This window comes from Monopterus albus, unplaced genomic scaffold, assembly GCF_001952655.1.
Source record: "Monopterus albus unplaced genomic scaffold, M_albus_1.0 scaffold313.1, whole genome shotgun sequence".
In the NCBI taxonomy this organism is placed as follows: Eukaryota; Metazoa; Chordata; class Actinopteri; order Synbranchiformes; family Synbranchidae; genus Monopterus; species Monopterus albus.
Window position 1 is genome coordinate 146,794 of NW_018128193.1, and position 13,995 is coordinate 160,788.

At 38.4% G+C, this 13,995-nt stretch overlaps 1 protein-coding gene across 5 annotated transcripts in view; it reads right to left on the bottom strand.

The window, feature by feature from the left end:
- Nucleotides 1-13,803, bottom strand: part of adck5 (aarF domain containing kinase 5) — a 26,965-nt gene extending 13,162 nt beyond the window's left edge. For 2 of the 5 annotated variants that reach the window (XM_020623862.1, XM_020623861.1), the window contains exons 1-10: nt 10,971-11,036; nt 6,680-6,771; nt 6,408-6,557; nt 2,804-2,879; nt 1,587-1,787; nt 1,367-1,507; nt 1,025-1,138; nt 794-925; nt 620-703; nt 443-524 (exon numbers count right to left, since the gene is read on the bottom strand). In XM_020623862.1, the coding sequence (XP_020479518.1) occupies nt 443-524; nt 620-703; nt 794-925; nt 1,025-1,138; nt 1,367-1,507; nt 1,587-1,787; nt 2,804-2,879; nt 6,408-6,557; nt 6,680-6,771; nt 10,971-10,994 (1,096 nt within the window). In that variant the 5' untranslated portion in view covers nt 10,995-11,036. Of the gene's footprint in view, nt 1-442; nt 525-619; nt 704-793; nt 926-1,024; nt 1,139-1,366; nt 1,508-1,586; nt 1,788-2,803; nt 2,880-6,407; nt 6,558-6,679; nt 6,772-10,970; nt 11,037-11,783; nt 11,957-13,284 lie in introns of those variants that run through there. The other 3 variants (XM_020623864.1, XM_020623863.1, XM_020623865.1) reach the window with 3 other exon arrangements.
- Nucleotides 13,804-13,995: the final 192 nt, after the last annotated feature.

Genomic DNA, 13,995 nt, shown 5'->3' on the forward strand with positions numbered 1-13,995 from the left:
AGTATCATATACTCAGTCTTTCAGATGTTTCACTAGGAGTGGTAATTATTACTTTGATGTGTATGTAGCATTTTATTGTTGTAGTTGAACAAGGTAGGCTCATTTATACTACTGTTTATTCTATATCATATTTATATGATAAATGGTTATATATGTAAAATCTTAATCTGTAAAGTGGACCAAAATGTTAAGTATTTTCTTTTTGTTTGTGGCAGAGTAGAACTTTAAGCCATATTGTGAACCTTGTATTTCCACTTACATTCTACTCTACTGCTATTGGAGTAACATTTGATTTGATTTGATTTGATTTGATTTATTCTTGAAATGGTAGTGTTGGTTCCGATTGAACTCAAACATAGAGCATCTTCTGCAGTGTTACCTCTAGCTACATACTGGCCATATCAACTTCATGGCATACACACATGTAGGTTTATGCACCCACCATTTCCAGGATGAGGGTCAGCATGGATGAAACCAGTGTAGAATATCTGCTCAGCAAATGTTCGGATCAGTTTATCTGCTGTCTGAAAGACAAATTTTTGATAAAGCTGTCCCGACAGCATTTCTGCGATATGCTCCACTCAGAATGTAAGGTGTTGTGCTCAGTACATCAACTTACATCTTTCAAGCTTAATCCTTGGCTTTTTATTCCGTCCACGTTGTTGACCTTGCAGCCATTGCAAAACTCTGCTGTGAGCACTCTCTTCAAATTGGAGAGAAAGATGAGATGAGCTTTGGCCATAGGAAAGATGGAAGCCCAGTTGTTTTGTACCATTAATAATAATCATTTCACCTTACTAGTTTGCTCCCAGAAGACTTTGGGTACAACAACAAATGTGAAGTGTTTCAACTCCTCTGCACACCTCTCAGAATTCCTGGCCTCATTTTCAAAGTCCAGCTCTTGAGCTAACGTGTGCTTCAAGTCCTGCAGCCATTACAATACAATCAATAATATGCAAGACATCTTTTTCATCATCACTTTTAGAAGGTCAACCACAAAATACAATTTCTTTTTTTCCCTGACATTAAGAACCCATCGGAACCCAAAGCTGGGGTGGATGAACTTGATGATATCCAGCAGGATCTCCAGCGTTCTAATGTCACCATTAAATCGATCCCGGAGGTCAATGTACTGCACCTGTTGGGGGATTAGTTGGACAAAAACAACAGGATTTTAATAGATGCTGAACATTTTGGACTCGTCAGTAATGACAAATCTGCACAATGACTGGACCTTCTTTTTATGTACATTTCCCCACATAGAGGAAAAAAAACTTGAGCTTTGAGAACAGGCTGAAAATGTTAAAATAAGTGGCAAGATAAAAAAAAAAGCTGGAAAAAGGGAAATAGTGGAGTGTGGTCCCACCTTAACAGCAACAGGAGTCCCATCCAACAGTTCTGCTTTATGAACCTGTGCCAAGCTGGCAGCAGCTATAGGTTCATAGTCAAATGTTTTAAAAAGCTGCTCTGGGGTCTTGTTGAAGTCTTCTAGGAAGAGCGCATCCACCTGTTGCAGAACCAAACACAGTCCTGAGGATTTCAAGCTGTCCTCTTGTCACTGAACTTGTGCCTTTGTTTGTTCTCACCTCTTTGTACCTCCTGTTCAAGGCCTGGTCCTCCAGTATTTGCAGGGTGCGGATGTACTCGGGGGGTAGGAGATGGTTGAAGGAACACAGACCTTGGCCGAGTTTGATGTATAGTCCTCCATTCCTTGCAGCCCCCTCCACTATATACTCTGCTGCCCTCTGGTGACAGGCTGACATCTCAGCCAAGTAGAATGGGCTGTTCTAGCAGGGGGTGGGGGGGCATGGGTGACATGATTGTCCACACAGTATAAGCACAACAGCAACAGTAAACATTTGCTCATATATTATATATTTTTTCTTTTTTAGTATTTCTGAGTGTACAAGAGAAGCTTACAGGAAACGTGGGGCAACATGGGTATATCATGCAACACAGTCCCCTGGCAAGATGTGAACTGGGCATGTGCCATGCAAATGGGACACCCATTAATATCTGTGTTCATTACTAAAAGGTATGTTACCTACTTTTTGTCCAAGTGTATTGTTATGTAATAAGGACCATTCAGACCAGTGAGGAATTTTTAACTGAAACTGGGCAAATGATGCAACTGCGAGTCTTTTAGTGGTTGAACTAAAACACAATGGAAAATATGTTTGATCATGTTTGCTGCACATTATGTGATGAGTGAATCAATCACTGGTTTTAGAACTGCAGTTAGTCATTATTCATTTTTCTGAAGATTGATTTTGGATTAACCACCAAAATATAAAGAAACAAGTGTCTGCTTCCCAGAGCCCAAAGTGATTTGTTTTTTTTTTATGTACAAAGAAGAGAGATTCATTCCAGAAATATCAAACAGAACAGCAGAAAATCTTCACATTTAAAAAGCTTTACCAAAGAATGGTAAGTCATTTTGCTTGATTACTCAACTGTCAGTCAATTGTTTAATTTTCTGTTGTTCAATTAATCTATTAGCCGACTTATTAGGCCAATCACTCGGCTAATCCCCTGCTACTTAGAATCAACAACCTTCGGATTCTCCAGGACTGAGCTTCAAAATGCATCATCCAGCCCAGTACTGCACCAGCAGTAACAAAGATATAGCCTAACACCACTTTTTTCAAATCAAATGCCACATTAAGCTACAAGTAGGATGTAAGTAAATCTGAAGAGCCTGTACAATGAAAAGACTCATCATCCTTTCACATCCAGGAGTCTGGCAGCTCCAGCCATTTTGACCAAGCCTGCCTTGAGCCTATGTTCATCACACAGAACTTACCTCATCCAGGCCATGGAGAGTCACATTGCTGGTCCACCAGTAATCCACAGATATAAAGATCCCTACAGAGAGAGATCTGAAGAAAAGCAGATAAAAAGTTCACTGGGACTTCAACGCTTTGGATTTGACTCGTGACGTTACATGAACGCGAGTGATAGCATTAAATGCTCTGTCTGTTCTGGCAATACCTATGGTGAATGCTGGTCATACAGCCTGTGTAGTTTATGAAAACAACTAATATACAGTGCATCCAGAAAGTATTCACAGCGCTTACCTTTTTCCACATTTTGTTAGGTTACAGCCTTATTCCAAGATGGATTAAATTCATTATTGTTCTCAAAATTCTACAAACAATACCCCATAATGACAATGTGAAAAAAAAAGTTTGTTTGATTTATAAAAAAAAAAAACAACAAAAAAAAAAAAAATCACGTTCATAAATATTCACAGCCTTTGCTCAATACTTTGTTGAAGCACCAATTACAGCTTCAAGTCTTTTTGAGTATGATGTAACAAGTTTGCCACAACTATTTTTGGGCAGTTTCTCCCATTCTGTTTTGCAGTACCTCTCAAGCTCCATCAGGTTGGATGGGGAGCGTCAGTGCACAGCCATTTTCAGATCTCTCCAGAGATGAGATTTTACTGCCCATGTGGTTGTGTTATTATTTGTGGCATTCATGTGGACGGCAAAGTAAGACTTTCATTGTACAGGGAAACACATTTCCTAACTGTGCATATGACAAATAAACACTTTGACCTTTGACCTTGAGATGTTCAATCGGGTTTAACACTGGGCTCTGGCTGGGCCACTCAAGGACATTCACAGAGTTGTCCCGTAGCCACTCCTTTGTTATCTTGGCTGTGTGCTTATGGTTGTTGTCTTGTTGAAAGATAAACCGTCGCCCCAGTCTGAGGTCAGGAGCACTCTGGAACAAGTTTTGTTTGTAGAATTTTGAGAACAATAATGAATTTAATCCATCTTGGAATAAGGCTGTAACCTAACAAAATGTGGAAAAAGGTAAGCGCTGTGAATACTTTCTGGATGCACTGTATATTAGTTGTTTCCATAAACTAGCTTGTAGCATCAACTTCATTGCACACAGTTAAAATTTTACCGGATAACTTAAAAGAAGGAAATACAAGGGACCTGTCCTCGTTTGTACGGCATAACACTTTTGACAGCATTATACTTGACATCGTGACGTTCCTCAAACACTAAGCACACGTTCAAGAGCTGCTGAAGACCTGCTCAGCTGGGACTAAAAATCACAAGGTCGTCTGCATACATTAAATAATTCACAACTATACCACCGACCATATATCCCGTTCTGCACATATTTAACTCATTAGAGAGATCATTCATGTAAAAATTAAACAAGATCGGGGAAAGCAGACTACCTTGTCTTATCCCATTACAGGTCTGAAAGGGTGCAGATATACAATTATCCCATCTGACACAGTCTGGTGGGCATATCAATATGACAAGCATCTCACTATATATTTAGGCATCACACAGTTTCTTTAATAATTTCCTATGATTCAATCGGTCAAAAGCTTTGGAGGCATCTAAAAAGCACATCAATACAGTAGAGTTTTTACTTTTATATTTACTGACTAATTCCTTTAGGGCAAATATACACGTCAGTGCCATGGTTAGTTTTAAACCCAAACTGGTTTGCAGTAGAGCTAATAAGAATGTGAAACCTATTCAAAAGAAGTTTTTCAGCAACTTTTGAAAGAATATTAGCAAGTGCAATAGGTCTAGAATTACCCGAGCTGCCCACCTTCCCTGCTTTATCCTTCACCATAGGAACCAACAGTACTGACATCATAGAGTCAGGCAGAAACCCGTGTATAACAGAGTCAGTAAAGCAAATGGCTAAAAGAGGGGACAACCTGAGACTGGCGTACTTAAGATGTTCAACAGAAATGCGGTCCAGCACAGTAGCCCTATTTTCAGACAAATTACATATAGCTTGGGAAACTTCATTGGTTTTAAAAGATTCAACAAAGTCAACCCCACTTACCAAAAAAGTTTCACTCGGAATACAATTAAATAACTCGCAATAATGACGCCATAATTCACCATATCACCCATATACAGTCAGGGAAAAAAAATTATTTGAACCCCAGCTGATTTTTTATGTTTGCCCACTAACAAAGAAATTATCAGTCTACAATTTCAATGGTAGGTTTATGTGAACAGTGAGAGACACAACAAAAAAAAATCCAGAAAAATGCATTACAAAAAAGTTCAACATTAATTTGCATTTTCATGAATGAAATAAGTATTTGATCCCCTATCAGTCAGCAAGATCTCTGGCTCCCAGGTGTATTTTATACAGGTAACGAGCTGACATTGGGAGCCCTCTCAGCTCGTTACCTGTATAAAAGAGACCTGTCCACAGAAGCAATCAATCAATCCAGATTCCAAACTCTTCACCATGGCCAAGACCAAAGAGCTTTCCAAGGATGTCAGGGACAAGATTGTGGACCTACACAAGGCTGGAATTATGGCATCATTATTTCTTTGTTAGTGGGCAAACTTGCAAAATCAGCTGGGGTTCAAATAATTTTTTTCCCTGACTGTAATAGCTGTATATACACTGTACCACCAATATGCTGTTTATTCCCTCTGTAAAACTTTGCATGTTTACACGCCTGGTCTAGCTGTCTGTTGCCACAGCTTAGTTTTAATTCTGTTTTTACTTTTTTTTTAATTTCCATTTTGCCTGTACATAATTATTTACCCTCTACATGCATGGTTAGTATTCTGTACTTCTGTATTGTCACTGGAGTCAAAGGCCTATTTATGAGCACATTTGACTCAGATTCTTAACATGAAATAGAGCAATTTATTTGGACAGCATAACAAGTTTGTTTTTATTTATAAGAAATGTGTATTAATCATTTTTGTAAATAATTCCTCATTCATCTAGGTAAATTTCAGATGATTAAAAGCAATGACATTCTGTACTTTCACACATTATCTTTTACGCTTCTACCTCAGTTTTCAGTTGGTAACTTATTCTGATTTTGCCCCATCACCAATGGACTATGTGCTATTGACTCTGGTGAACAATTTTCTGTTGAGGCCAATAGTAAAGCATTAACATTTGTGTGCATAGGGGGAAAAAACCAAACATAAACCAGCTTTAAACTACTTGAACAAATACAGAAATAGCATAGTGAGTGACAAAATACAATTGATGTGGTGGTAACAGAAAGTCCCCCTGTGTCAGTATTCAGAAGCAATATATAACCTTTAATGTTTTATAACATCAGTGTTAGCAGATATTAGTATTTATTAATCTATTTATGAACAACTAACACTTTCACATGTACTGGCTACTATATAAATGCATAGTGAATGATCATACAGTAAAGTTGCAATAATAATTTTCTTCATAGGAGATCTTTTAACTGTTGACAAATACTACAGTAAAACACTTCAAATGCATCCTTTGAACAATGAGGCCACTGAACTGATACACAGCTGATGTATGAGAGCTTTGCAATCTGCAAGCTAGATGTCAATAAATCTCACATACTCCGCCTGTAAAGTGTTGATATGATACATCTGTAGATAACAATATAAACTAACCTGCAGAAGCGACCAAATCCCTCAATCACTATCCTCATCTTCCTCCTCTCTCTGGGTTCTGACACAATGTACTGGACCCCCACCACCACAGGCACACCAACAGAGATGCCAACAAATGTCTTCCGTAACAGCCCCCTGCACTTACTGTCCCTGCAAGGAGGAAACAGATTGTTTTCATGAAGATGGCATTTCCAGGATGAGGGTCAGCATGGATAAAACCAGTGGAGAATGGGCAGAAAATCGGCAATTAAGGCCTGACTGGTGTTTGGTACCTGTGAGAACTGAAAAATCTGGTTGTTCTGAGTGGTGAACATGGAAGTGGAGATCTCCGGAGCAGAGCCATGTGAGGCAAGCACAACTTTAACTAAATAAAAGAAAAGCATTGTATGAGAAACCCCTGAAAATTACAGCTGAAGCCAAAGACAAATTCTTACAAATTCATGCGTGCAATGTAGACTATTTTCTGCTAACAATCCCACAATGCAACGCTCTGCATTACTGTTGCATGATTCTATAGCTGTTAGTGATGACGCACAATGGCAATTAGTAAAATGTCTGAAATCTCAAGTTACTATTGACTACTGAGAGAACGACATGGTGTACTGTACATTAAACAGGGAGTTGTTTTGGACACAACCCAGGTAATTCTATTTATTATGGAAGTTTGGTCCAGTCAACCCATTTACTGTCCTGAGAAGTTGATGCAAGATCCCCATGTCTATGAAACATCTGAGGAGTAGTTATATATAATTTTTTCTAAAGGTATACAGTTCATTCGTCTATTGTGAAGGAGTAGGAGGAGCTTCTTTTATCCAGTTAGTGTCTGTCAATTGTAAATATTTGTACAAGTGTGTTACTGGCACCTGCACGTATACAGTTTCTTAAACTGTATACGTGCAGGGCTTAAAGAACGTAGTAGTTGAGAAGTCCATGACTGGCCTCTATAAATTAATCCAGACTGCAACTGAGATGTTTGACAAATGGGTGCTCTTAGTTTTACCTGTAATTCAAGTATAATAATTATGAAGTTTATAGTTAAATGAAAACAGTTCATAAAAGAGAGAAAGAAGAATTTTTTTAAAATATTGATAAAAAATCCCAAATGAAAAAAAAAAAAAAAAAAAAAGTATCTTAATGCTCGCTTCTGGAGACAGGAAGTAGAAATAACTTTAGTAGAATGAGTACTCGCCAGACTAAGTGACAAATATATATGTATGGATAAACCAAGATACCATATAAAAGTTTAGCTACCTCAGTGAATATCATAGGTCAAACACACTGAAACCCAAGCCAAAAGTTTGGTCTGATTGAAGAAATCATCCTATAAAGTGTCAGCACTAATAAATATGAACATTGCAGCATATACAGTCATGGCCAAAAATATTGGCACCCTTACATTTCTATCAGATAATGCACCACTTCTCCCAGAAAACTGTTGTACTCTTTCAAATTGACACCCTTTCAAAATCATCAAATAGTTGTATTTCAAGCCTGTCGTGATCCTTTAATTTGTAATGAAACTCGCCTGTAGCATTCAACGGGTGCTGACAATATAGAAATCACATTGGCAACCAGTTAATATGGTGGAATGTTGGCTCAGCCTTTGTGTCTGTGGACCACGCTGATCATGGAGAAAATAAAGAAGAGCAAAGAATTGTCCGAGGATTTGAGAACAGCTTGGACAGTCTCAAGGCTACAAGTCCAACTCCAGAGATCTGGCTGTTCCTGTGTCCACTGTGATCAACACTGTCAAGAAATTTACAGCACATCATTCTACTGTTTTCAGTAAACAAAATGAGGAATTCAAAAAAAAGAACATGGTGCCTACAGTCAAACACTATGAAAATTTACTGATGTTTTGGGGTTGCTTTGGTGCTTCAGGCACTGGATGTCTTGACTGTGTGTATGGCATTATGAAAGCTGAAGACTACCAATGAATTCTGGGGCACAATGTAGGGCCCAGTGTCAGAAAGTTGAGTTTCTGTCAGAGGTCATGGGTCTTACAGTGGGACTATGACCCAAAGCAGATTTCAGAAACACCCAGAAATTGTTTCAGACAATGTGCTGTAGAGTTCTGAAATGGCCAGCAATGAGTCCAGATCTAAATCTATAGAGCACCTGTGGAGAGATCTCAAAGCAGCAGCAGCTTGGAGAAAAAGCCCTTAAAATCTGAGACCTGGAACAGTTGGCGAAAGAAGAGTGGTTTAAAATTCCACTAGAAAAACTCACTGATGGTTACAGGAAGCGACTGATTTCAGTTATTTTATCCAAAGGTTGTGCTACCAAATATTAAGTAAATGGGGTCAATAATTCTGTCCAGTTCATTTTTGGAGTTCTGTGTGGAAAGGATCCGATTTGACTTCCCCCTCAGCATTTTTTGTTTTGTTCCAATGCAAACAAAAGAAAATAAACATGAGAATACCAAGGAATCTGTCATTGCAACAATTTTCTGGGAGCAGAAATGCAGGGGTGGGGGTGCCAATATTTTTCAGAATCAGAATCAGCTTTATTGGCCAGGTGTGTTGGACACACGAGGAATCTTGACTCTGGTACATTGGCTCTCAATGTGTATGCACCTGTCCTTATGAAAGGCAGCAATAGGCAAATAAACAATATAAGGCTGAGAGAACAGAAAGGAAAGAAAGTAATGTGCAAACAAGCAAAAATAATGTGTGAAAAGAAAAAAAAAGTACTTTTAGAGACCTGTATATATACATATATATATATATCAAGGTGCCATTTATGCATCCATATGTATTTACAGGTATTGGACTTTTGGCCATGACTGTACTTCAGACATAGAGCCTGGCTGTCACTGATTGTTCTGAGGATATCAGATAGGCCCAGATACTGTGTGTGGGTGTGTGCAAGAGGGTGAGTGTAGATCAAGGCCAATATAACCAGGCAGGGTATTTTGATGTTCTCTTTGCTGCTTGCATCCGAGGGACAAAATGTCTCCACAGCTGACAAATTGATGTAGCCTACAGATAACAGCAATGTCAGGGACATGAGCACTGAAAACTAAAATAAACTCGATCACTCACACAATAGAAAGAACTAGTAGAAGACTGTTCCCCTGCACCACAATGCATAACAACAGTGAATGACAGGGGAAGTTTGCTTGCTGTGTAGGTCTAACCTGATTGACACTGACATTACAACACTGTGCAATTCACTGGCGATTTTATGTACAATCACTGCCACGTGTCTAACGTAGACGCACTATTTCAGACATCACGGAATTCCAGACCATGACCTTTTTACATAATTTTTAAACTAAATACTTCCACATCACAAACCAAATATACACGTGTCAACATTGTTCTGTCCCTTTTCTATCTGAACATCCAAGAGGCATTTATTACATTAATTTGAGAAAAATAAGAGCGAGTTTCCACTGTGCACCTGCTGCTACATGAACATGGTGGGTGGGGAAGATTCTGACTAGACGGTTGGTGGAGGGGAAGATCACGCTTTGGCAAAATACTCCTTTAACTGTTCGTTTAATCATGTTCTAGCTCATTAAGTAAATAAAGTTTATTCTTAAATTGTCAGAACACATTTTAGGACTTGCCTTTTATAAAGTTATTCCACTTAAAGTTTACAAGTTTATCTGTATCTGGTCAACCATTGCAAATGACCACAGCCATATCTCCACACTGAAGCTGACATGACATTTCACCTCTGTGCTTGTACAGGTCTTTAGTTTGAAGTGCTCTATTTATCTAATTTCGATGTTGTCTGCATCGTTTACTGTCTGTTTATACTGCTTATTCTGCATTGCTTGCACTGTTTGTTGCCGTCAGTGTTGGTGTTAATACTGTTTATTTTGTTATATTACACAGCCTTATGCTGGTTTACTGTTTGGACATTGAGAGGCGATGTACCAGAGTCAAATTCCTCGTGTGTCCGTCACACATGGCCAATAAAGCCGATTCTGCTGCACCACAGATCAGCAAATGAATAATCGTTTGTGTTAACATACTTTAAATGAAATTTAATGGGGAAAAAAAAATCAAATTTAGTGTCAGAAATGCCTTAGTCTTAACTTGTCCGGAGTACCGTGAGTTGAAAACTGCGCGTGTCCGAATCATCGTGAGCACTCATGGTAATTCGGACACCTTATAGCTTTGTAGTTATTTCATGATTTCTCACAAATTATTGATCCAAAATGAGTCAATCAGACGTATTTTGGCTCGTAAGATCCTCCCCCAGAGATGAAGCCATGAATCACATCTGTGTGTGTAGCCATTACAGCTGCAAAGTGAATTTACTGCAGAGTGTTGGAAAAACAATGACTCCACGTTACCAAAGTAAAGGGAAACTGTGAAATATAGCATTGCGACCATAAAAATATTCTTAGAAACTCACGTTAGGCCATAATTAATCTTACACAAAACAGCTTCAGCTCTTTTAACACCTTACACCAGTCCACTAACTTGTATTGCTAACGATAGGCGAGTTAACTAAACACATTTGTGTAAGCGGTTAGTCAACTAGCTAACTTTAGCCAATACTACTATGAAATCCAGCTGAAACGATTTAGAAATACGGCTTATTTACCACTCTGGTCGTCCCTCCTGTCATATTTTGTGGGCTATGAAAAAAAGCGCTGCCCTCAGTAACGAATTCTTCTTCTTCCTATGATGTTTATTGGCGATTTGCCAGCCAACTTTAGGTGCATTACCGCCACCTGCTGGGCTGGAGTGTGGAAAAAATAAAAAAGCCGACTAATAATTTTATATGCTTTCATACAATTGTGGAATATTAAGTTGTCTGAGACATTGTAACTGAAGCACCAGCACCGTTTTCTATGTACTTATAAGGAATATAACCTTCACTTAGACTGAAGCATCAGCACTGTTTTATATAATTGTCCTAATAAGGAATGTAACCTTCACTTAGTTGAAGTGTGTGTGTTCACTCAATCATTATCAGTATGTGTGCTCATTTAATTATAGAATGTACTAGTTTGGAATTAGGGAGTTGTGCTTGGGAAAGTAATGATAATTTCCAGCTGCATGCTGCAGGAATGTGTAAGGAGGAGGAAGAATAGTATATATCACACAGTTGTGGTAATTTCACTTCAGATCATCTGTCCTGCTGCTTGCTGTATGATCTCCAGATATATCTGCAATAAAAGGTAATAATGCACTTTGATATTTGGTGTGTGACTGAAATTCTTTCTACTATCTGGACTCGAGAGGAAGTCTGGGACTTCACACAATTGAATTAATGTCCAAAATGGTTTCGAACGGATGTGCCAAGAGGGTCGACTCAAGAAAGTCAGATAACACTCTGAACTACGACAGCTTATTTTGGCTATAATTACAACTCTTCAGTTAGAATTTCCTCAAAATATTTACAAAGACATACCTTCTTACTACAGCTCGTTGGGTCTACTTTGGCATTTTATTATGGTTTGGTTCCGACAAAAGCAGCTGTTTGCGTACATAAACCCGCTGATGAATTTTAACAGGCTGCGCATGCTTCCGCGGACCGTAATGACTTTCTGGCAAGCAGTCACGTTTTGGCACATCACCGGCTGTGGACCCACCTCTTTTTTAAACTGCAGCTACTAACCATCATATCCACTGTGGTTCAGCCGAAGAGTAACAGTCGAAAGCGAGAGCGTGGCCTCCTGCGTAACTTCCTTTGTCGCAGAGCAGAAAGAGGAGGAAAAAAAAGGGGATGCGGGCATTTGTGGAAGTTTTGAGAGCTTTATTTTGAGAATACTATAGGTCTGTTGTCTCTGTCCAGACACCCCGGAGTGTGCCATCGTAATAAGAAGAATTTAAATTAAATTATAATTCATTTCTAAAAAGTGCAAGATATATTTACCACAAATTTTGTTGTAACATTTACAACAATTCATAATTATAAATTATTAATTAGGCCATTATAGTGAGTTAAAATATATAAGCCTTCACAGTTTAATGAATTAGTTCCTGGATTCGATCAATTACCGTTGCAAAATAACGTACAGTTTCTTGTTTTGATGCTGAAAATTTCTCTTTTGTGATCATTTACAAATCTCATAAAACAGAGGATGTCTAACAGTTTTTTTTACTTTGAAAATTATTAAAATTAGACTATACACACACACACACACACACACACACACACACACCTTCTTCCTAAATGAATAAAAAAAAAAGAATATCTCAAAAGTTTAACTGCAGGTTATGAAATATTGCCTACTCCAAAGATTCCATTATCAGAGTATATGTGCTGGGCATCACAATTATGTAAGTTGCATATTAAGTGGCTTCCAAACTAGTTGTCACAAAATCATGCTGGTATATTATAAGTCTGCATTATAGATTTTAGGTGAGCAGAGAGAAACCCTCCCCTTCCAGTGAAAGAAGCAACATAAGCAAAACACAACAAGTGAAGGAGAACTTCAAAATGAAAAACCATTCATCAGTAATAAGATTTAGTGAGACTAATCAAAGAAAGTCCAACATAACCCACAGAGCAAGAGGATCTTTGGCTAGAAACCAATGTTGGGGAAGCTACCAATTACTTCACACTATATACAGTCAGAATGGTCCCAATCTATTTTGGTGTTTGCCTATTGTTTTAAGTGTGCTGTTTAAGTTGGAATGTGTTAGGGGCGGCATCTAAAGCTGCCGATAATGTCAAGGATGAACTCAATTATAAGGCCAGATGAGTAAAAGCAGAATACTGTCTCTGTAATAAGAGCACTGGTCACAATCAATCTGTATACAATGCAGGAGTCTGATTCAACAGAGTGTCTTTGAAACCAGAGGTTGTTCCAACCAGGAAGTGCAACTTAAGCACAGTCTCAATAGTTTCAACACATAACACTCTCAGGTCGATAATTTCAGTCCAGGGTCAGAACCAGCAAACTCACACATCCAAGGTATCCACAAGAAGAATGGTCAGTAAGGGAAGTCCATAAATTGATGCACAAAAAAACAACCAGAAGCTTCTGATTCTGTTTGTTTTAAACAGTTAAGTTAAGTGGTTAAGCAGGAATCAGTGGTCACAAGGCAATCCAGGGTCACAGCTGGAATAACAGATACAAGAAAAACAGTGGCAAGTCTGAACATGAGTTAGAACAATCTGGAGGAAGCTGCCTATAAAGGGGTGTTGACAGGTGCAAATAATTACCACTGATTAGTGTAAAGAGTCCATAGCTGGAATGAAGCCTTAAATAGGAAGTGGTGTCAGAATAAAAACATGTTACTGGAAGCAGAAGAGGCAGAATCATGACAGGAATGTCCTAATCTGACTCTGTTAAAAATGAAGTCCTCCCCTTGACCTACCTTCATGCGCAATGAATTAGCTTTATAGTGTGGATGCTGAGTCAGCAGCACTACATTATGTTGCCCTATTAGTATTATTCTGCACAGTTTTTGCCGCTGAATAACTCCAACATACTTTCATCCAGAAAAACCATTCAAATATCAAACTGTTAAGGACATTATGGCATGTATTCAACTTTTTTGTAACATTTATATTTTTTAAGAAATTCAGCTTTTTCAAAAAAATCCCATTGAAATGAATGGGAGAGTCTGGAAATCTTCACCCTCTTTGAACCTTTAAAAGTACAGCATACTTT